Genomic DNA, 24434 nt, shown 5'->3' with positions numbered 1-24434 from the left:
AAGATTCTAAACCTAGCTAGCGTGGAAAGCAAATGCATCTGTTTGCTGGAGCTACCTACAGAAGCTTAGGTGACTGTCAGGTCGCTGCATTACTTAAAAGCCCTACAGCTGCACAAGCGAATGCCACAACACTATACTGCTACCTCACCTCCTGCATACCTGAGCACATCCCCTTCCCCAGGACCAGAGGCAGCTGGGAGGGGCAAAGGGGAGTGTAGGAACATCTAAGAGGGGTCTACCTCTATAATAGTCTCCTGTGGACAATCACAACGGTTCTGATGTCATGCTGTGCTTGGAGAAAGGACTTCCTACACCTCCTCTTATATGGTAGGCCAATGGACTGGTCATCTATTTAGAAAACAAGCAGGAAAGGCCCAAAGAGCTGACACACGCAAGCCTGAACCAAAGAGCTGACACACGCAAGCCTGAACCTTCACAGGAGGCAATGCAGGGTGCACAGAAGACAGTGACTGACTGCATCAGAAAGCAGTTAGGGATTATCCTGATATTGCCTTCCTTGGCTATGGGGGCTTGGGCCTGGAGCCTGGCTGTAGGGACAAGAGGGGGCAGTAGGCATGAAAGGGAAAACCCTCAAGTTCGTGATTTAACTGGCTCAACTAGCTGGCTTTGGGAATCTTGATTTCATTCGGACATCTAATGAAGTCTTCCAGAGAACTGTCTTAGTCAGGGTTTCTATTCCTGGACAAAACATCATGATCAAGAAGCAGTTGGGGAGGAAAGGGTTTATTCAGCTTACAATTCCACACTGCTGTTCATCACCAAAAGTCGGGACTGGAACTCAAGCAGGTCAAAAAGCAGGAGCTGATGCAGAAGCCATGGAGGGATGTTCCTTACTGGCTTGCTTCCCCTGGCTTGCTCAGCCTGCTCTCTTATACAACCAAGACTACCAGCCCAGGGATGACACCACTCACAAGGGGACCTCCCCACTTGATCATTAATTGGAAAGATGCCTTACAGCTGGGTCTCATGGAGGCGTTTTCCCAACTGAGGCTCCTTTCTCTGTGATAACTCCAGCCCGTGTCAAGCTGACACACAAAACCAGCCGGTACAAGAACCATCTTGCTGAATTTATGATCACAAATTCTAAGAAAAAAAAAAATCAACCTGAACATTGAGATTGTCCGTTTAAAACCACCTGGGGAATAGACTTAAGAAGTCCAGCAAGACTAGGCAGAACAAAGGTGACAGATGGAGAAAACGGATGCACTAGCACTATTAAAGGCCAATTATTAGCTTTTCAGGTTGCTGCTGCTGTTGTTATTATTACTGAGACACTCCTATTATTATTGTTTTATTATTATTATTGAGACTGGCTTAAACTCATTTGTGTGGCCCAGGATGGTCTTGAACTCATGGCAATCCTCCAGCCTCGACCTCCCGCATGCGAGAACAGTTTAGCTCTCTTTTCTACCAATTCCTCGTCTGGACTCAGATCCCACCGTACGTTTGGCTGGCCTTCACCCGGGCAGATTGCCACAATCCTGGGGCTTACGGTCAATGCAGAGACCAGGGCTTCCTTCCCCCCCCCCCCCCCACCCGCACCGAGACGCAAGCTTAGATACGTTAGGCGGAGCAAAACACCCTAAGCCCCGAACCCAGAACTCGCGGCTGCGTTTCCTCACCGAGGCTGAGACCCAGCGGACACCAAGGCTGCAAGTCTTCTCCAAGATCCTGCAGCGCCATTCCGACCGTGGACGTACCGGCTCGCTGTCGCTCCCGCGCGCGCTCTGAGACGTTTTGGCTGACCAGTCACAACGTTCGGGACTTACAATTAACCAATCACCGCGCTGAGCCGTGTTCGTAACCCAAGCCAATGGGCTGGGTCGCCCACTGCGTGCGCATCAGTGGGCGGGGCAAAGACGGGAAGTTAAACAAGGCCGGCGGGGATTTTTTTTTTTCCCTTAGCATTCCAGTTAATGTTGGGGTCAGGACGTCACTAGTGTTTTTCTTACCGTCTTATCGTTCTTACACAGCAGGGAACCTAGAAGCTAGTGGAGACAGCATACTTCCTGTAGTAGCGGTCACCTTTGCCCCTTCCGGTGACACTGAGCGTGCATGGGAAAGGTACCTCATCCCGTCAGACAGCACGCAAGCGTTGCTCGTATTCGAATGTGAAGAGTAGCCTGGCGTTTATCAGGCTAAGAAGGAAGAGAAATGCAACCGGAATATTACAAGGAGTTACTTGCAGTGCTAGGACTTCACGGAACATCTGGGCCCGAGTTCTACTGGAAAGAGGCCAGAGCCGCCTTGTAAACAAAGCGCCCTTTGGCACTGCACATGCGCAGATGAGCGCACCCCTTGACGGCCTGGAGGGGGTAGGGGGGGCGGGGGAGAGGAGACGTGCGCGTGCGCGTGGCATCATCTTCGCATCCGGGCCGGAGTTCTCCTGCCCCTTCCCCCGCCCGGCGCCGCCGTAGCACTTCGGTGCGTTACGCCGCGGGAGTCCAGGCAGTTCTGTGTGTGCTGCTGGGCGCTGGACCCCACCCGGTGGGCGACGAGACGCGCGTGCTTGGCGCCTTTCCTCCCAGGGCCCTCGTCGCTGCACCGCCAGGATCTGCGGAGGTACTGTGTCTGGCCTCCCGGTGCATCGCTGCTCTGGGCGCCGCAACCCGCAGCCGACCTCCTTCCTCCGCCCTGCCTCACCCCAGGGGCGCAGGCCATCGGCGATCGCCCACCGCCCAGCTCAGAGCGAGCGGGGCTGCGGTGCAGCGTCCAGCGCGTTCCCGCTGCCGGCCCTCCGGCCTGCCTTCCCCGAAGGCAGCTCGTGCCTGGGAGGGAGGGAGCAGTCTGTGCCGACACCGGCGCGGCCAGGCGGGGAGATGAGCTTCTTCGGCTTCGGGCAGAGCGTGGAGGTGGAAATCTTGCTGAATGATGCGGAGAGTAGGAAGCGAGCGGAGCACAAGACTGAGGACGGGAAGAAGGAGAAATATTTCCTCTTCTACGACGGGGAAACCGTCTCGGGGAAAGTGAGCCTATCTCTGAAGAACCCCAACAAGCGACTAGAGCACCAGGGCATCAAGATCGAGTTCATTGGGCAGATCGGTGAGTCTATACCCTGGGACCTTCCCAAAACCGGGACGTCAGCCTGCCCCTGGAATCGAGTGTGGGACGGGCTGGGAGCAGAGATTTACAGTGCCCAGCTCCTGCGAGGCCTGCGACAGGTTCTTTTCAACTGTAATCTAAAGCCTGAGATTCACCCACGAGTCCCGCCCGTGGGCGACTCCCCCATGCATTCATTACCTTCTTCCGTGCCAAAAGTGACAGCGTGCTGCTGGGGAGGTGGGGACAGCCTAGATAGGGTAGGGAGCCCTCTGCTGTATGGTCGGATGCTCACCTGGTGCTTGGGTATCCCCATTGTCTCTGCAGTATGCTTCCAGCTTTGCTTCATAGTGTGGTAGACTGTATCCTGCAGGTGGGTTTGACAGCTACAGCTGTCAGATCCAATCCAAAGTTAAGCAGTGACCCCACCCACCTATCCATCATCCCTCCTCCCCCTTTAAAATACCGGGCTCATAAATTCCGTCTATCTCACCTCCATTCTGTATTACATTGCATGTGCATGTTTTGAATACCTGTAACCTGCCTCTATTTCTCAAACTAGTACCATGCTGGTATTTAGTTGTCTGATTTTCTCCTTAAAGTCAAAGAAGTGATGCTGCAAAGACTATAATTAAATGATCAAAAATTTGCAGTGCTCAATAGTCACCTTCAAATATTGTTAGTTCTAATAGGACTAGATAGACAAGGGAAGGTAGTAAAACAAAATATTTGGGGAGCCAGGTGAGAGGGGAGTTTGGTGGCACATGCCTTAAATTGCAGCACTTGGGAGGCTGAGACAGGTAGATCTCTGAGTTGAAGGCCAGCCTGGTTCACATAGTGAGTTCTAGGCCAGCTGCCATTACATAGTGAGACCCTGTTTCAAAATAAAACAAAACCCCACAAAGATTTCGGGAGCTGCCCATCATGATTGGCTTGTCACCGAATCTAAGTATTTGGAGTCTTTTGTGTTATCAAAGTGCTTGGGTACTTCAAAAATAAAACATTCGTATCATGAAGTCACCAGTATGCCCTGTGGATAACGAGCACCAATCAGAAAATCCCTACCCTGTATCCCGTACTGCACATATGAACACTGATTTTAGCAACTTCCTTGGGAAAGCTTGCTAAGTTCACATGCTAAGAGTTGAGCATACATCTCATCTGTTTGTCCCCTTTTACAGAAGGTAGGAGGAACCCTGGGAAAAGGAGTCCTGGTAGCTAGATTTTTGCAACCCACTGTGTGGCCTTAAACCTCTTCCTTCTGGTATTTAAAAATATGAAATCTGAAGACTGGATGATCATAAAGGTGCTGTTTTGTTTTTTGTTTTTTTTTTAAAGCCAGGATGTGAAAGAGCTGTTGCTGTACCAGAACAGAGAGTGAAGGGTAAATTTCACACTGGTTCCTCTCCTGCTTCTGGCTGGACAGCAGGACAGGAGCACTGTCAATTGATATTTGGAGCCAGATCACTGTTATCGCAGGCCCTTAGCTGTATCTTCAGTCTGTCCTGAACTAGAGACCAGGGCATCCCCTCACACAGTCATGCCTTGAGGTGTTGCTGTGTATCCCCAAGGTGGATAGAGTCACTCCTTGTAAAGAATCACAGGTCAGATTGTATACATCCAAAGCATTTTATATTTAAGCATAATATATGAAATAGTCAGTACTTGCCTACTGAGAATTGGTATTTTAAGTAGGAGTTTTAAAGTGACTACATCAGTACTTTTGCTCTGTAATACCAGTAAAGATAGGTGTGTTTTAGTTTTTGTCTATCCCATCAACTCCCTGATTATGAATAACTTAAAAGCTTCCCTGCCTCACTCAGGCAGTATGAAATGAGCCATTCTAGAAGGAAAGCATGTCCAAGTCTCTTTCAGTTTAAATACAAGGTAGCTAAAGAGGCTGTTTGCTGCAATTGCCCCACCTGGTCTCTTGCCTAACTCCTTCCTTCCCAGATTGTAATAACCTTACTGAATTTTCTTGAAACCTTTTATTGCTTCTTGGGATAATTTTCCCTGGGACCTTGGCACTCTGACCTGATGGGGACTCAGCTTTGTCAGCTGTAAATCAAGTATATTAAAGTCACCTGGTAATTATGAGATTGGGAGGCTGTGTCTCATGTCTCAGATAGAGGGTTCCTTTATAGAGGTGAGAGTCGTCACTGCCATTTCACAAACTGAATTTCAGCCACTGATTCAGGCTCCCCACTAGGCTTCCTATGTTCTCCCCAGTTAGCTTGCCATGTGGACTTTTACAGAGGACATTTTTCAGCTATTTGCCTTAAAGCATTTACTTCTGCCACATGAGCTTTCACACAGGTAGCAGTGGGTGTGGTGCTTAAAGTATATAGTTCAAGTTCATTCACATTCATTATCCATGGTTACATGACAGAATGAATAGTAATAGATCCAAACAGAATTATAAGCAGTATATTTTCAGAAAAACGTTTCTAAGCAGACATGATGGTACATACTTGTAATGTCAGGACTCTAAGGGTTAAGTAAGTCAGGAAGATCTGGAATTCAAGATTAGTCTGGCTACACAGCAAGACCCTGTCTTGAAACAAAGCAGTAAAGGAAAAGCCTTTCTAGATATGATTGGTATAAAAAATCTCTCTTTCTACTTTTCCCTACCACTCTTTCTGTTCCTAAAATTGATTGCTATTAAGGATATACCAGCTTATTTGCACAAAGTACTTTCCTTGAGTTTCATGTTTCTTTATTATCTTTGTGACTTCCCCAAAGAATCAGGGCATGACATATTGTGTCATACATCTAAGACAGTTATTACAAAGTGACTCCGGGGCACCAGAGGGAGACCAGTGGGTAACTTTGTTGAAGTTGTGGTTCTGTGGTTTTCTCCTTGGTTGCATTCTTTGACTATGTATCAAGTAGGTGGGACTTCTGTCATGTTAGAAGGTCAGGTTATATGGGTAACTGTAGCTGCAGCCAGGAGAGTTTCTTACCATCACTGAGTTCTGTCCTTCCTGATAAAACAGGTTGCATGTTTGTTTGTTTGTTTGTTTGGGTTTTGGAGGAGTTGGAGCTATTGTCCCGTGTCTAACTCTATAACCTGCTCTGACATCTCTTCCATATCTTCATAATCTTCTGTGAGGATGAACTTCCAAGAGGCAATTCTCATGTTGTCGATTCCTTAAAAGCTGTTTTGTTTGTTTGCTCTTTACCAGCTCCTTAGAGGGAGTATATTTATTTCCTTTCTGGAGCTTGTCCCAGCCTGCCTTTCCAGACGTCTCTCTTTAACTTCTTCTTCACTGATGATAGCGTCTTCAGATATCTTCTAGTCAGGCATGGTGGTGCATACCTGTCAGTACACCTCTTGGAAGACTGAAGCAGAAGGATCAGGAGTTCCAGGCCGACCTGGGCTACATAGTGAAACTTTATCTTTAAAAAATGAACTAAATAGGGACTGGAGAAGTAGCTCACTAGTTGAAAGCACTGACTGTTCTTCCAGAGGTCTTGAGTTCAGTTCCCAGCACCCACATGTTACAGCAGTTTATAACTTTAGTCCCATGGAATCCAACACTCTCTTCTGTTACAGAGACATACATGTAGACAAAACACCTAAACACATAAAGAAATAAATCTTTTTTGTATTGTTTTGTTTTTTCAAGACAGGGCTTTTCTGTATAGCACTGATTATCCTGGAACTTGCTCTGTTGATCAGGCTGGCCTTGAACTCATAAAGCTCTACCTGCCTCTGCCTTCCCAGTGCTGGGAATAAAGGTATGCACCACTATTGCCTAGCTATAAATCTTTTTTTAAATGAAGTAAACAAATAATAAAAATCTTCTTCTGCATGAAGCACTGGTTTCAAACCCCAGTACTGACAAACAAACAAGCAAACCTCTTAAGTTTCTAAAGTTTTGGTGTCTTCCCCTTGTATTTTAACTTTTTTTTCTTCTGGAAAGTATGACCTACCCAATTAGTATTCTTTCTTCAAAAGTTTGCTAATTGCTTCCTCTCCTGTTCTTCTAAGTTCCAAGGTTATCTCTTTTCAAGCAGGTTGTGACTTCATTATTGTTGTGTTTATTTTGTTTTGTTTTTTTCAGTTGTCTTACCTTCTTACCCCAAGGCCAAAGACTGCCTCCATTCCATCACTAGTCCAGTGGTTAATCTCTAGTCTCAGTGGCTAGCTCCATCCTATCACTAGTCCAGTGGTTAATCTCTAGTTTCAGTGGCTAGCACAGAGAAGGTGCTACTTAATCACTTGTCACCTGGATATTATTGGTTCAGATCTAAGATTTTACAGAAATTATTTTCTGGATTTTCTTTTTCTCTTTTCTTTTCTTTTTTTTTTTTTTCTTTTCTTTCTTTCTTTCTTTCTTTCTTTCTTTCTTTTTTTTTTTTTTTATCTTCTTTAGAAATCAGGAACAAACTTGAGAAACCACAGCTATGCCAGACAAGTATTTCAACTCTGAACTACATCCTTAGCCCCTGGAATTATTTCAGTGAAAGAAAGGGACAGTCTAGATCAAACAGCTAGGTTCCTGCACATGCTTGTGTAGGAGACAGTAATGAGCTAGCTAGGCGTTCTCGCAGTCAAGCCCACTGAGAACTTAGGTGGTACTTGGCCATCACACATGTCTTGGAACAGCATCTTCTTGAGGGATCTGGGATGTGAGCAATACATCTGATGTCAGCTTACATGTTTTTCGTTTTTTTTTCCATCATATTCCTATTTCAAGTTGAGATCACCTCTTCCTGTTGAAAAGAGGGGATGCCAGACCTGTGGCGCACTGGGTCCTGCAGCAAGCGCTCCACAGCCTTATAATTTGAATATTGTTTCAAGCGAGTAATCGTTTCCTAGCTCTTAATGTAGAGCCTTGTTTTAGTGATCCTGTTTTTCAGCTGCTTTGCTGTCCTCTCTGTATCTAGCACTCTTCTCCTGGTAGCATAGTCTCCATTGGGACACTGCCAGTAAACGTGTGGTAAGGGAAGTCTTCTAGGTGAGACTGGGTAGGATTGGGAAGATAAGGAGTATACAAGGAGCAGTGAGGGCACTAGTGCACAGTTCTAGAAGAGACCATTCCCCTGCTGAAATCCTTTGGGAAACACTGATAAAAGGTGTAAGCCAGACTTGGGAACCTTGAAGGCTAATGGGGTTAGACAAATAAATATAATTAGAAGGTCAAACTTGCAGAGATACACGGACACAAATATCCTTATACCCCAGAGCCAAATAGATAATTTTTAAAAAGTGTTTAATGAGCTCATCAATACCAGTAACCTTGTCCTTAAAAAAAACAAAAACATAAAAACAAAAAAACAACTCCAGAGACTTTTATCTTAGCTCACTTACTCTTGAAATACCAAATGAAAAAGCATGCAGAGGTTAACTGGATTGATTCTGGCAGACTTACTAAGTTGTCAGCAGGGCTTAGATCTGCATACAGCAGAACTGCGCATGCACAACCCAGAGGTTGCATTGTTCCTGCCAGGGGCAGGAGCTGGATGCAGCTCTAGCAAGCAGGACTCTTGATCACATAGTCCGCAAACAGAGGCTCAGAAAGTAAGATGAAAATGAAGCTCTTGCTGCTTTGTGTCTCTCCCAAGCCTAACATGAGACCCAGACCGTATGAGGTGGTAGCTCAGCAGCAAGTCCCAGGATGGAACGTCAAGTTGGCCCAATTTCCTTCTACAGTGGCAGACTCCCTTTTTGGCAGTTGGTGACAGGTATTACCATGAAAACATCCTGAATGCAAAAATTACTTCCTCTTTTTGAGTGAAGAGGGAAACTAATGCAGAAGTTACTTGAAGGAAATCAAAAGGATGCAGTGAGGGGTAGAGCTTCTCCCTCTCAGCTGAAGGGCTGTGGTGCTTGGGATGACCCTAGCTGTTGCTTTGGGGCGGGAGAGGAAATTTTTAAAATATTCTCTTTAGGGCATAAGGCTCTTGCTAGAACACTTGGACTTTCTGCCTTAATTTATTCAAGATGAAACCAGCCCTCTGGCAAATAGCAGTGTAAAGCTACTATCCTGCCACTTTGGCCGCAGTGTTTGCGGACACATTCCAAGCTGCTTATAGCATTACAAATCAAAAAGGCCATTTCAAGCTAGATGTGATGGCATACACCTGTATTCTTAGCAATGGAGAGGATGAACCAGGAGAAGGATCCCATTTTAAAGCTGTGTAGCAAGACCTGTCTTAAGAAAATAAAATAGCAAAAGGCCGTTCTTGCTTTCCTCAGCCCACAGTGTTCCCTCATGGAATTTCTTGTAGGCAGTGAGGCTGTGTGTTACAGGAAGAAAAGCACTGGAGAGAATGGGATGCTATACAGAAAAGGTCTTCTACCCGAGCCCCCTGCTGGGCCAGGCTAGGGACTTCTGCACCTTTGCTAGGATCCTTAAATACTGCAGTCCGAGCATACTCGAAACCATCTCTGTTTCTTATTTCTCATGTTGCCTTTGGGCTGTATGATTGTCGCTTTTGTGTGTTTCCTTCCTTCTCTTTCCACTTTCCCCTTTATGCTGCAGTTTTTCCACTGGAAGTTTATGGAAATTACGGCAATGTGCTTCTTATATGAATTCACTGGACCAAACTCCAATGCCTGGAAGCTGACTACAGGGTTCCCAAGTTAGGGGTTCGGGTCTCACATGACTCAGCACCATTTACCAGGCTGAGTAGCAAGATTGAGTGGAAGATTTCCTGTGACCGATGATGGCCTGCCTAGTCTTGCCCTGTCCTTCTTTGCATGTCCTGACTTTACTAATAGCATAGTTAGTCACTGGGTTATTCACTGTCTCCTGCAGGGTTTGGAAGTGCCATCTCCCTCCAATGATTTGTGGATTATCACTCAGTGCCACTCATGCCACCCACTGCTGACAGCCACAGCCACCTCATCTTTAGACAAAGAAGTAGGCTATTTGTAATAAAAGACTGATGACCGGGCATGGTGGCACATGTTTTTAATACCTAGCACTCAAGGCAGTGGCAGGTGGATCTCTGTGAGTTCAAGGCCAGCCTAGTCTTGTTCCAGGACAAGTTCCAGGACAGCTGTTGCTACAGAGAGACACTGTATCAAAAAGCACACCAAACCAAACCAACAACAACAACAAAAAAACATTGATCAAAATATAACTAGGTAGGAAATAAGCCATGTATATTAACCACAGGATACACTGTAAATTTGTATGGAAATGGTGTCACTAGAGTGGAATTATCTGTACTATTACCATATTCATGAAAGACAGACAGAAAGAAAGGCATACCAAAACTAAACAAAAAAGTAAACAAAACTCAAAAAGCAGTTATCTGTCTTTCTCTCTCCCTAATGCTGGTGTCAAACACAGGGCCACCTCACGCATGACAGACAAGTACTCAACCACCAAACTATACCCTTAGCTCAAGTTAGGTAAACCTTCCAACAGCCCACTCTGCTTCCAAACGCCCCCAAGCTATGGAAAAGTTCCCATGGGATGAGCATGGAGTGTTGCGGGGATTTTGCAGTCAGGTTAAGATTAACAGCTGAGATTGTTTCTCTTTGTCAGGACGTGGTCTTCCCAGCAGTAGGACAGGGTTGAAGACTGCAGTGGGTCTAGAAAGGCAGAGTATCTGGTTTCTTGAGCCCAGTAAGGTTTTGATCCCAATGAAGTCTTCAGATCTTATACTGTTGGAGCTCGACCCAGAGCAAGTACACTGCTCTGAGCAGTCACATCACCCCTGAGAAAGAGAGAAATGATGATGCCCCAGAGATGCTGAGAACGAGGACCACGCTTGAAAGACAGTGGACTTGTCTTTCAACCAGCTGCTCCATTGTCCCGGTTCATCTCCCTCCTGTGGGGTATAGCTTAGCACAGTGCTTGAACTCAAGGATATTTGAGGGATGACACTTGAGCTATCATGGGGCTATGTATCATAACAGGCAGACTTCAGTACTTCCATCTAGGGTCCAGGAAGCTGGAGCCATGGGCTTCATCTTTAAGTTGCCTTCAGTCCAAAGTAGAAAAAAAAACCATGTACATATCAACTTAACAACTTAATTCTTGTATATATTGTTACATATACATATATATATATATGCATGATATATATTGTATATATACTGAATATTGTATATCATATATACAATATTTTGTCTTATATAATAAAAAATTTTAAGTTGTAGAATACAAAAGACATAAAATAATATAGGTCTGGTGATAACATGAGCTTTCGTGAAGAAATACCAGCTGGGCATGGGCTCACGTCATAGTCCCAGAATTTGGGAGGATAAGACAGAAGGATTGCTGTGAGTTTGAGGCTAGCCTGTGCCAGCCTGTGCTAGCCCAGTGAATTCTGGGCCAAACTAGACTGTGGGATTAGAAAGCCTGATCTACTCATCTTGCAGGATTATTGTAAGGATGATATAATGAAGTAACCATGCATATGCTGCAGAAGTCAGGAATTTTGAGGAATTGCAGGCTGGTCTCCAGTTGAGCTGAGGTCTGTACCCCGATAGTCATAATTCACCTTCATGACACGGTAGGCGTTCCCTCATGCTCCTGGAACTCTGGCCCCTGCCTTAGTTACGGCCCCCACAGCCCCCACAAGAGAAGCATGGTCAGTAGTCATGTTAGCAATGGCCCAAGCTTCTGATCTTCAGGCTAAACTCCTCCCCAGTTATCTAGCAACAGTAAAGACCATAAAAGGGCTGTTCAGCCCCCACCTTGCTCTCTTACTCCCACTCTTTTGTTCTCTTACCTCTCACTCTCCCCCTCTCTCCCACTTCTCCCCTCTTTGTCTTCTTTCCTCTCTTCTCTCCCTCTTTTTCTCTAGACTTCTCTCTCTCTCTCTCTCTCTCTCTCTCTCTCTCTCTCTCTTTCTGCCTTCTCTCTTTCTCCCTGCATTTCTATAATAAAGCTCTTAAACCATAGAGAGTCTCTGCTCCATCAAGATCCGCTGTGCATTCTGGTCAGTGTTGGGAACCTTTTCCCTCATCCCTCTCTCCTATAACCCTGGGGCTACAGGGTGTGGCCCTGGGGCCCCCAGGTTGGGGGCTGCCCCTTCTCCACCACCCCCCCCCCCAGTTGAGTGGGCCAGAGGCTATGCCTACCCAGGGCTGAGTGGAAAGTGTCCGATAGCCTCCCCCCTCCCATGCCTTCGTCCGCCTGCCCAGAGCACAGGAAACTGACCAGACGTGGGCCCTATCCTCCCCTTCCCCAGGGTCTTCCCCTGGGCCCCTCTTTTGATACATTCTTTTGAACATAGCTGTTCTCAGAATTTTCTTACCTTTATTGGTGCATAGTTAGCGGATTGCTAACAGGAGCAATGGCCCGAAGCATCACATTGGCATTTATTTATTTATTTATTTATTTTTAAGGTTTCTTTATTTGAGATATATGAGTATTTTGCCTACATGCATATATGTGCACCACATACATGCCTGGTGCCTATAGAGGTCAGGCAAGGACACTGAACCACTGTCTAGTTACAGATGGCTGTGTGCTACCATGTGGGTGCTAGGAAATGAGTAGCCAACCCAGGCAATATGGTAACACTTTGTCTCAGACAAACAAACACAGGAAGGCATCTTTGGGAAGTCATGTGTATGAGGAAGCCATTGGAGGGGCTGGTTTCTGGGGAAAAGAAGAGAGCCCAGAACAAGGCCACCAGTCTGGCTTGAGGCCTTCAGAAGAGAACAGTGCCCCCCGCCTGCAGTGCCCTCTCTAGGTCCATGCAGGTTCATGTAAAAGGTTTTGTTGTCCTTCCAGAACTCTACTATGACCGTGGGAACCACCATGAGTTTGTGTCTTTGGTGAAGGACCTTGCTCGGCCAGGAGAGATCACCCAATCGCAGGCCTTCGACTTTGAGTTCACCCATGTGGAAAAGCCGTATGAATCCTACACAGGGCAGAATGTGAAGCTCCGGTAAGTGTCTCTGCTGTTTCTGTTGGGGTCCTGGTCCTGTCTCACAGGGGCAGGGTCTGAAGCTCTATGGCTTTTAAAGGTCTCTGTGCAGCAACTAAGGAAGAGCACGGGTAGCTTCAGTGTGCTAGTCCGTGTTACCACTGGGCTCCCTTGGGGAAAGCCTGCTGACTGAACTTCCCATGGCAGCCCTCAAACCTGAACGCAGCCACCTGACCTTACTGTTACCATCACACGGAGTCCCTCAAGACCAAGTGCCTCACAGAGTTAGGGAAATGAGGACGAAGCAAAGTGATTTTAGAATATACTGCCTTCTTAGCTAAGTTGTTTATTTGTAAGTTTATATAATTTAAATAATAGATTTTTTTTGAGAACCATTTCTTAAAATTCTTTTGAAAATTCAGAGATTGGCTTTCATTTGTGAGGTGGCTGCTGGCAGACACCCCAGCTTGGTTTCCAGGGGAATTGACTCCTTCCAATCTAGCTCTCCTACAGAACATCAATGCTATTTTGGATTCTGTAACTTAAAAGTATTTAGAAAATAGATAAGTTTAGGATTCTAACTTCTAGATCTGCCTTCTCCATCTTTTGGAAGAGATAAGAAAACAATGTTTCCATGTACAACAGAAGTCTTTAAAAATGTTGCAGAGTATAACAGTCTTTGAAAATTGGACACAGGGCTGAGCCTTTGTCTTAGTGTTCACTTGCCTAGCAGTACATCATCTGGGACCCATTCTAGGGGTCCTGAACCAAAAGCTAATGTGCCTAGGGAGATCTGACATTATTCTTACTACTGTAGTCTTGGAAACTGAGGAAGGAGAGAGATGCCTGGGCCTCTTGTAGTAGAAAATAAAAACCCACAGCAGCTCTAGACGCATAGATTATGTGGCATCACTGGGATACAGCAGACTCTCCTGTCATCTGATCACCTGACCCCAAGTCTTGATCTCACAAGCTCAACTTGTTTTCTCCATCTGCTAGCCTGGGTCTAGGATGGTGAAGACTGCAGCAATACCAACATTCCCTTTTCTTTCTCCCAGTTTCCCTCCACCCATCAGAGCTGTTCATAGACTCTTTGAAATATTTGCACCAGATTCCCACTAAAGATAGTGATTCAGCCTGTCACTCTGGAGGAAGTACCAGTGAGGGTTATCTAGCACTCACTTAGTTTGACTATGCTTTAAAAGAAAAAAGAAAAAAAAAAAAGCTCAACACAAGCTCTTGTTATGTACTGTAGGCTGACTTCAAACTCTCAGTCCCCCTGCCTCAACCTCCCAAGTACTTGGATTACAGGTGTCTGTCACTGGAGTGATCAGTGACCCCCAAGACCAAGTTCTTAGCACAAAGGAGATTCATTTGCCTCAGAGGGTCAAAGGACAGGGAATAAGAGACGGAGGAAGAGGGAGAGGGCAAAGGGAACAGGGAAGGGGTCAGGGGTATTTGTCCCAGGGGACAAAGAACTGCCTCTGGATAGAGAAGAGAGAAGTGGCCCATAGGCAAATGGCAATTTATAAAGGTACAAGAGGAAACCCGTGTTAGGATGAGGTGTTTAATTTTCTTTGTGCATGTTTAATAGGGCAGCCAAAGGGAGCTTTTGAATGCTGGATTTTAATACTTTGATATGTGGACCTTGGTGGTCAGCCTCAGGAGGAGGAACTGGTCAAATGTGGGAATAGACCTTGGTGGCTCGCTTTAGGAATGTATCTAAGGGTTTTTTATTTTTTTAGCAAGGCAGAGGGAACTGGGGAGAAGGGCAAGCCACCATGCTTGGTAATTCCCACCCCTACCTAGTTATTTGCCTTAGTGCTTTTTATGTAGAAAGGTATGGTAGGAAGAACGTGAAACAATAGGGTGGCTCCTCAAAAACAAGCAAGCAAGCAAGCGAGGGCTCAAAGTGTAGCTCAGTGTGGAGTCGCATATGCACAGATTTGACAAATTAATATGAGGCACTGGCTCAGTCCTCAACAACACACAGACATATTTAAACAGAATCACGGTGATCCAGCCGTTTAATTCAGTAGAAGATCCCAAATAACTGAACACTGAGTCTGCAACAGAGAATCTAACACAGCAGTCATGGTGGCACATGCCTTGAGGCAATCTCTGTGACTTCAGGCCAGGCAGGGCTAATTTTGAGACCCTATCTCAAAAAAAAAAAAAAAAAAAAAAAAAGGCTACATTCAGTCAAACATGGTGGTCTGTGCATTTGGGAAACAGAGGCAGATGGATCACTATGTTTGAGGCCAGCCTGGTCTTACAGACCACCCAGAGCTATATAGTGAAACCCTGTCTCAAACACACTTTGCAACAGCAAAACTATGTTCAGTCAGTGGCATACCAGTGGATCAGGATCTCAGTCCTTTCCCCTCCTCCTCTTAGCTGTGTTGAAGCAAAACAGTGGTTTTTGTTTTGTTTTTTTGGAGGTGTGGAGGACCGTCTGTGACAGAAAGTCTCTGTGAGGGGCAAAGATGTGCTTAGGCCCCAAATAAAAGCAGCATAAAGCAGAAAAGAATTAGAAAGCTTGACTTGAATCTTTAGTAAAGTGCAGTCTTCTACAGGCAGCGAGACGGATCTGAGACCGAGCAGCACTGCCTGGAAGCCGCCGGTGCCCCACAGAGCTGGCAGCTGCATATGCCCTTGATGTGGCTCACTTGCAGGGCTGTTAGCGTTCCAATAGTGCTTAACAGGCACTGGACTATCAGAGGATGACTCAGAAGAAACTATAACTAAGGGGATTCGTCGCCTCTCAGGGGGTCTGTATACTATTATATCCAGGGGACTGGGATGCTGGAGAAGGCAGTGCTGATGGGCTGTTAAACCTTTAGGGTCCACTTACATATCTTCTTTCATATCTATGCCCTACCCTGAAACTGCCTCCTCTGATGAAATCAGAGATTTCTTTGCTACTTTGTTGTGTTACGTGAAGTCACTTTTATACTCATAAACCTGAATCATAGTTTTTGAATTACTCTTTCCCTGTCTTGATTTTTTTTGTTGTTTATTTCCCTCCAGATTGTGAGCTTCAGTTAGCTGTGAGCTCCAAAGGAAGCCAGGAGCAGAGGCTTTGGCACTGGGTGGAGCTTCAGAGCTCACCCACATAGTGATGCCCTTCCTCCAACAAGGCCACACCTCTTACTAGTGTCACTTCTCGTGGGCCAAGGATATTCAAACTACCACAGCTTCTCTTGAGATTTTATTATACTTTTCCCATGCCAGCAGAGGCCAAGCTAAGAAAGACAACTGAAGTGAATGCGTGGCTTGGTTTCTCCATTTCCTGCTCCTCACTTGTATTGATCAGCTATTGTTTAGTGGAGAGGCATGTAAGTGTGTGGGTTAGATCTCTGTGCCTAAATAGCCAGGAGTTAGATACTAAACAGTGAGTGGTAGGGGACATAAAAACCATGCTGTTGGAGTAGAAAGTAAAGAAACCACTTTTACTAAGACAAGGTTCTTAGTTCACAGTCAGTCATGAGCTCCCAACAGGATTTTGAAGAAAGGCTTTGATCTGCCTAAAATTGTAATTGCAGAAGTCTGTGCATATATATAATTTTTTTCTAAGAAAAGTGCCCATAAATTCTCAAAGGGATATGAAGTGTCAAGGGTTAAACATTACTAACTGTGGGGTTCTCTGAGGTGAGCTGCTTTGGTGTGGCACCTCTGCAGCATCTAGAGACTGGAGGGATTCACGGAGGATGACGCCATCTCTTACAGCTATTTCCTTCGAGCCACCATCAGCCGCCGCCTCAATGATGTTGTTAAAGAGATGGACATTGTAGTTCACACACTTAGCACATACCCCGAGCTGAACTCATCCATCAAGATGGAAGTTGGCATTGAGGACTGCCTGCACATTGAATTTGAGTATAACAAATCCAAGTAAGTATCCTGAGACCCAAGCTTGTGTGATTGCTATGTATGGAGTTTAAGAGAAATCTTGACTTGAGTGTCTCCTGAGAGCCTCATCATAATGTGCTGCTGGGGGAGACCACAAAAATAGTACACTAGATGTTAGGCTAGTTAGAGATAGATTGGCCAGGAAATAGAAACTTCATAGGTCAGTATATTAAATTATTTACGATCACATCTGTAAACAAACACAGATGCCTTTCACAGTCAAGCTAAAGTACTTTTAGGTTGTTTGTTTTGGATGCTAGATAAAGCTCCTTCCTTCCTTCCATGGCTGAGAACAACCATGGAATACAATGCCGCTGTCATTTTTTTTCCTCCCTGCCTTAGAAATTAAAGCGAGGAAACCATGCACCGGCAATGGCCTGCTTCCTTCCTGAACCAAAATGAGTTACAGTACAGAATACCTGATGTATTTTTATAAATGTCTTAAAATAACTTTTACCTGCCAAGTTGGAAAGCTGTGTTTTAATTTGTGTTTACTATTAGAACATCAAAATATTTAATTGTTTGTAAGGCGCAGAAATTTCTGGCAGCCATACATTTTTGAATGTAATCTGTTCCTGAAAGTATTTGGAGATCAATCCAAAACTGGGAGCATCATCTTCTAAGTCTTCCATTACTCTCCTTACTACAGTGGCCTTCCCCAGGCGGGCTACCAACCGCAGGCTAGGCATCAAGGAGAGCCAGGTCACGTACTAAGGGTTTAGGAACAAGAGAAAGACTCAGCTACATAGACCAGGCTGGCCTCAAACTTTCGATCCCATTCTTATCTCAAAAGTGCTCGGATTACAGGCACGTGCTACTGTGCCTGATGGGGACAATTTTTAAACCAGGAGCATAACTTGACTCCAAGAACAACTGTGAAACAAAGTGACATGTTTCTATCTTCCCTGACTTGGAACCTAGGGAGGCCCCAATAAAATGACCATTGTGACCTAGAGCCATTCCTGCTTGGCCTGGCCCACCTGTTGGTTAGGGAATAAGTGCTAGGAAGGAGCCCCACCCTCCCTTGCAGTCTTCTTACTCAGCTTGGTCCTGTTTGTTAACCCCCAACCCTCTGATCAAGGAGGCACCTAGCAGCAGTGCTATCTGTAAAAGCCACTAGTCAGCAGTTTTCTGAAAAACAAAAAACAAAAAAGGTGTTTCACAGTCAGTTACATGCAGGCAGGGATAGATACTCCTAGTCTTTGCCTCTCCTTGTATAATAGGCTGTACTGTAAGGGAACAAGAAATATGTTTCTTATATGGGTGTGTTCCTGTGTAAAGTTTCATTGTAGTAAATGAATGAATGCTTCATTTATAAGAGTATAGAAAACCTTAGCATCCAAGCATGGTCTATAAATATCCCCAGGAAAGGCTGCTGGTGGCCCCCTGTGTTGTCTGCATGCGTGGAGTCACCTATTCATAGTCTGCAGCATTTCCTGTGGACTGTATGCAACAGTGTTGGAACAGTGGGTAACAAAAGCCTGGAAACTAGGAATTGCCTATTTGAACTCTCTCTCATTCAGTTGAATGACTGAGTCTTCCAACTTCTTTTTTCCCACTTGCCAGGACAGGAGGCCCAGTTCTGAAGTCCCTGCCAAGGGTCTCATGCTGAGTCCTAGCTTCAGCTTGAAGAGTGTGCTGTCTTTCGGGCACCCCGATACAGGGCTCTGTATATACAGCCTAGCAGCACCATTGGCTAGCCCACAGAGAAAGACAGGAAGGTTAGAAAGTGTTTCTCAATATGACTAAATTCTTAGTAGCTAAGAAGCATAAGTCATGCTAGCAGAGCCTAGAGAGCAGGCAGCCATGCAGAGGGAGAGTCACTTGTTTTGTTCTTCTGCTTCTGCCTGGACTGTCTAGCCTGAGGCAAACTATTTTCTGGGAACTGTTAAGGCGTAGTTCCCTGAAGGCATTGTATGGAGAGTAAAGTGGAAGGAAAAGACTTTTCCTGTGCTTGTCAGACTGGCCTAATACCTTAGAAAAGCACGTACATACATTAAAAAATATTAACGATACAGTTGGGCAAGGTGGTGCACAACTTTAATCCCAGCACTCAGGAGGCAGAGACGGGTTGGAGGCTAGCCTGGTCCACGAAGTGAGTACTATGCCAGCCAGGAGAACCCTGTTGAACAGAGAAACCCTGTTTTGTAAAACAAAACAAAAGTAAAGGTGCATCCTGTGGAGATAGAGAAGACAAACAGATATTAGTTGTTGAAATAAAATTTATCTCTTTTGAGCAAGATGTGGAAGAAGAAAGTCACACAGATTCCAATAAGCTTGTATCAGGAAACTGTTCCCATAGTGAGGTTGAGCATACACGTCCATTATCCCTGTCACCAACAGGGGCATCCGAGATAGCGTGCTCCATGCTGAAACACAGAGGGGCTAGCCACTCCACCACCATCTTCCTCCCGTACCTTCTCTTCTTCAGATACCACTTGAAAGATGTCATTGTAGGGAAGATATACTTCCTGCTGGTGAGAATCAAGATCAAGCACATGGAAATAGACATCATCAAACGAGAGACAACAGGCACGGGTCCCAATGTGTACCACGAGAACGACACAATAGCGAAGTATGAGATCATGGACGGGGCGCCGGTCCGAGGTGAGCCTCCTGGCCTAGGGCCACTGTCACTTTGCTCTCAGACCATGTGCTCAGTCTCAGCATTGGGAAAGGGCTCAAATTTTGAAGTAAAATCTCTTTTTTATTTTATCTATTTATTTTTTGAGACAAGGTCTTCCTTGTAGCCCCGGTTGGTATGGACTGCATGGGAGGTCCCAGCACTCAGGCGGGAAAGGGGGGGAAGAGCTGAGTCCGTGGAGCTGCAGCTTCCTACCCCATCTATAGCTCCGACAGCCCCACACTGACCTTTTATATATACTTAGGGTTCCATCTCAGGTGGCCTGCCTGCACATGCCGGCTATCTCACCCCTTTGGTGGGTGGAGGCAGGAGGACCAGGAGTTCAACCTCATCCTTGGCTAGAGAGGTTAAGGCCGACTTAAACTCCTCCTGCATGTGACCCTGCATATCAAAACAAAAACTGAAAACTGTTTTAAGATTTATTTGAATATGGAATTTCTCTTTCCTTTGGACATTTGGATATGTTTTGTGGTGGAGGGCAAGAGGACCATGCACCCTAGTCATTTTCATTGCTCAGTTCTAGCTACAGTAAAGGGATTCACGCTAGGAACTCATTTCGGTGCCGTGAGAGTGCACTACTAGATTGCTGGCCCATGCTCCAAGAGCTTCAGACAACACCAGAAACCACGGCTGATCCTCCTTGAGCAGCACAGGGTCCCTAGGATGAGTAGGCTGAAAGCTCATTGCTGTTTGGGAATCTGGGTGGTTCCTGGGAATGGGCAAATAGCAGTCATTTACATTTGTCATTGGCTTTGTAGCAACTGAGATGAAGGTGGTCTCATTTCCCTTTGAAGTGCGTGGTAGTACATTCCCAGTGGGTGTTCCACGAGGAAGGAAGATGTCACACTGGGCATTACATAGCACTGGAGACAACAGATTCTTAAGTGTTTACTCTGTCAGACCCTTGACAGTGTTGGAGCCCAGCTGTCTTAACTCTGATGTTCCATTTTGACCAGTTGTGCAAGTAGAGGCAACTGTCATTTCTGCTGTATAGTGAAATGGGGCCCAGAAGAGCAGATAATTAAAGGTTCATTTATATTTAGCTTGAGGTTGGCCTTTCTCAGTAGAATAGCTGCCCTCATTTTGTTCCTCGTTAGGCTGTGCTAGGACCTATAAAATGTGTCCCTGGATTCTCTGGTCTCCAAGTGAAAGCTTCCGATGCATTCAGAAGTAAACTGGCGACTGAGAACAGGGTCCAGGATGAGTTGTCCTCATCCATTTTTAGGCCACTCTACTGCAGATCACTACTGCAGTGGAGATGCATGCTGCGGCATAAATTGACCAGTTTCAAGGGAGGGATACTGTTGGAGAGATAGCTCCGTGGTTAGGAGCACTTACTGCTTCGGTAGAGACATGAGTTTGGGGCCTAGCACTCAAATCAGGTAGCTAATAATAATAATAATCAGAATAACTCCAGCTTTCTTCTGGCTGCCCCAGATAGCTGAGCATACATGGTTTGGGTTTTGGTTTTGGTTTTTTGAGACAGGGTTTTTCTGTGTAGCCCTGGCTGTCCTGGAACTCACTTTGTAGACCAGGCTGGCCTCGAACTCAGAAATCTGCCTGCCTCTGCCTCCCGAGTGCTGGGATTAAAGGAGTGCGCCACCACGCCCGGCAGAAAAAGTTTTTAAAGAAAAAGAAACCCAGTACTTTAACTGACTTATTGGGTCACACCTCTAATTCCAGCACTTGGAAGGCTGACGGGAGTTGGGGGTGGGGATTGCTGTGCAAAGTTCAAAGCCAGGCAGAACTATATAAAGATCACATTTCAATTCAACAAGGCTTCCCCCCACCCGGCCCCCATCAAACAAGGCACATTGCACCTTGGTGCCTAATGGTTTCTCTGTGCTGTTCTGCGGCTTTCACTGCTTTCTGCAATGGGAGGGTATGTTCAGAAAGCATACACACTGGAATGGGGCTGGATAATCTTATTTACTCCAGGAAACTACTGAGAAGCCAGGTGTAACACCTCAAAGGGCAGAAGCCTTTGCTCCGTGTCCCTTGCCTTGCTCAGCTGGAGTCTGACCTGCTGCGGCCAGAGTGGGTGCTGTAGGACAGTGCGGTGCATCTTGGTGCCTCTTGTGTCCCTTGCCCTCATCTTTGCCTCTCCCCTTACAGGTGAGTCCATCCCCATCAGGCTCTTCCTGGCAGGGTATGAGCTCACACCCACCATGCGCGACATAAATAAGAAGTTCTCTGTGCGCTATTACCTCAACTTGGTGCTGATAGATGAGGAGGAACGGCGCTACTTCAAGCAGCAGGTGGGTGCCTCCTCCAGGACCCTGCGTCCCCGTGGGCACAACACAGGAAGGCCACCGTTCCCACAGAGGGCCTTCTTAATACTTAAAACAAAATGCTAAAAGAAAGTCAAGCCTTTATCCTTGTTACTTTATTAAGAAGTAGCAACATAGACTACCTTGGCCCCTCCAGCAGGAGTGCAAATTCCCAGTTGATACCCAGGAGCTGCTTTCTCAGGCCTAACCCCACTCTTGTGGCTCACACAGGGGCTTGGGTATTAGCAGCCAGTGCTTTGGTGAGAGATGAACAAAGGAGGTTATTCTTGGTGGAGATTCCCTGGGACCAAGGTGGGAACCCCTGAGAAAAGCATCCCCGAGCCTCTCTCAAGTACCGTATTGCCCCTTCTTCCAACTCTGTAGGAAGTGGTGTTGTGGCGGAAGGGTGACATCGTACGGAAGAGCATGTCCCACCAGGCAGCCATTGCCTCACAGCGCTTCGAGGGCACAACCTCCCTGGGTGAGGTGCGGACCCCTGGTCAACTGTCTGACAACAACAGCAGGCAGTAGGCCCCTGGGGCCAAGAAGTTGCTGGGCTTCCACCACAGAACCCCCATCTGCCAAATACCAGCCACTGCGGGAGGGGGAGGATGGTGTGAGGTTCAACTGGCTGTTACTTGCAACCTTGGAAACAAATCATGTTTTTTACTTAAATTTTTTTCTCTGAAGAACCTAAGGGGCTTGGGTTGGGCAGCAGTCTCCCCGGGATTCTGCAGCCTTAGGTAGGGATAAAGAGAGGAAACATTCTGGAAGCTAATCTCTTCCTTGGGAATGAGCTGTGTGTCAAGGCTGTCTCAAGCCTTAAAGCAGAGTTGAGAGCACACATCCTTGGCTCCAGGTTCTCTGGGCTTCCTGATACAGAAGCTGAGTGTGTCCCTGCCACCAGGGCTTATGTCTTATACTCCCTGTGACTGTTCTGAGATAGTGACAGAAGTGGTTGGGCCTGTCTCATCTAAGTTGGAAGAACACTCAAGATCAGGAAGCTACCTCTCTGGGTGTCCGGGACGTGGTGCTCTCGAGTTTCTACAGTCACCTCTGGCCTCTCACTACTGGGACCAGACACTTCTCTTCTCCATCTTCTCTAGCTTGTCAGGAACTATACAGGAGCAGAAGCCTAAGGAAGGGTCTGTGTCTGACTGTCCTCTTACTTGTGAGAAACAGGCACAGAGAAGCCCTGATGCGGTGTCACACATGGATGGCAAGGGACTGAGCTAGGTCTCCTGAAGGGGAAAAAGAAACATCAGGCAAGGCAACTGTCTGCCTTCACCACATGACTCCACTTGGCAACCCAATGTCTGGGTTGTTGTAGGGAATTATTTTAAGTTATCCAACAAGCCCTAAGCAGAGGGTCTGTTTCCTTTAGCCTAGATCCTAGAAGAGGCTGGGCTCCACTTGCCTCCTAAAGCAGTTTGTCATGCTCCTTGTCTTCTGCTTGACTTCTGGAACTGGGCTTTGTTTCAAGCATGTATAAGTTTTGTCCTTACTCCCACCCAAACCCTTTCATCCCACCATCTACAAATTAGGGGAGGAAGGACCTCTGCACAGGGCTCTGCCTGTGTGACTAGAGTAATTCTGCTTGCCAAATGACCTCTATCTTCACCAATTCACTGACTCAAGTTTAGGACCACTATTTTGTTTTGTTTTGAATTTAAAAGCAAAATAGGACAACTGTGGTGGATGTTGTTATACTAGAGAAGAGGCAGTTCTTCCTCCTGCTCTGTGCTTGGCCTGCAAGTAGAAAAGGGGTTGACTGTCTTTCTACCTTGTCTGGAAATGACTAGAATTACCATCTCCTGTTGGCTGCCCTCCCCTGTCTTAGAAAGATCAAGCGGACCTGATGTTCAACAAGTAGTGTTCGCTGGTCTGTGTTCTTTGTAATTTGGAAAGTAAAGGATTTTTTCCTGTGTCATCTTTCAGTTCATGTAGAAAATGGGACTTTTGCAATCTCTGGCTTTGACAGGGCGGGCCGTTGGATGTACCACAGCTGAGGAAAGTAAAGTTTTCTCCATGCCCAACCCCAGGTTTAGGTGTGACATACAATCCCCATGGGAACAGGTTCACCCATCCAGCTGTCCTTGGCTATCAAGGCTGGGCCCTAGCATATGAGGGAGTTGGGTTCTGGGCTCTTGCCCTTTTCAGGATATGAGACTAGACTCTGCTGTGCCTCCTTTTAATATCTCATTAAAAAGCATTTGTCAATTTCTCTGCCTCCCAGCCGACAACACAAAATCATTTTCCAACTTTGCTAATATCATAAGCCTTTCTTCTGGGAGAACTAGAAGGTAGAATATGCTGTTTCTCTCAGGAGCTGTGCACAAGCCAAGTATGTTTTCTCTGCCTCTGCCCCCCTCCCCGTTCTCTTTTCTCTGCCAACTGTGAAAGTATGGGAAGGTTCCCATCCCCATCCTTTAAGGTTCCCGAACCTGGAGTGCATAGGTACTAAACCAAGCAGTGCAACTTGTAATTAAGAAGCTGCAGTGTTTACATGTTTCTTAATGTGTTGTCTTTTCAATGGCTGTATTTTAAAAGAACATTTGTTTTAATGATGTCTCTAATTAAAGGAAGCCCTATGGCTTTGGAGGCATTGTGCCCGTGATCCACCAGATTCTGTGGTCTTTCCTTCTTAACACTGTCTCATCTCTGACACAGTATGCAGCATGCCTTTAACACTGCCTTCTTTTCCA

General features: G+C 46.1%; 2 protein-coding genes across 5 annotated transcripts in view; one reads left to right on the top strand and one right to left on the bottom strand.

The window, feature by feature from the left end:
* Positions 1-2281, bottom strand: part of Ncapd3 (non-SMC condensin II complex subunit D3) — a 63585-nt gene extending 61304 nt beyond the window's left edge. For 2 of the 4 annotated variants that reach the window (XM_029481307.2, XM_021171882.3), the window contains exon 1: positions 1644-2280. In XM_029481307.2, coding sequence (XP_029337167.1) covers positions 1644-1704 — 61 coding nt within the window. In that variant the 5' untranslated portion in view covers positions 1705-2280. Of the gene's footprint in view, positions 1-1643 lie in introns of all 4 variants that reach the window. The other 2 variants (XR_015048918.1, XM_085844499.1) reach the window with 2 other exon arrangements.
* A 9-nt stretch (positions 2282-2290) lies between these two features.
* Vps26b (VPS26 retromer complex component B) lies at positions 2291-24355 on the top strand. The gene is made up of 6 exons (XM_021171429.3): positions 2291-3063; positions 12768-12924; positions 16633-16797; positions 19247-19422; positions 21575-21717; positions 22114-24355. Exons 1-6 carry the CDS (start codon positions 2841-2843, stop codon positions 22258-22260), a joined length of 1011 nt encoding a protein of 336 aa, XP_021027088.1. The 5' UTR covers positions 2291-2840; the 3' UTR covers positions 22261-24355.
* Positions 24356-24434: the final 79 nt, after the last annotated feature.

This window comes from Mus caroli, unplaced genomic scaffold (genome assembly GCF_978045245.1).
Source record: "Mus caroli unplaced genomic scaffold, Mus_caroli_1 scaffold_11, whole genome shotgun sequence".
Classification (NCBI taxonomy): domain Eukaryota; kingdom Metazoa; phylum Chordata; class Mammalia; order Rodentia; family Muridae; genus Mus; species Mus caroli.
Note: the sequence above shows the minus strand (reverse complement) of the source record. Positions and strands in the feature narration are given on the sequence as shown.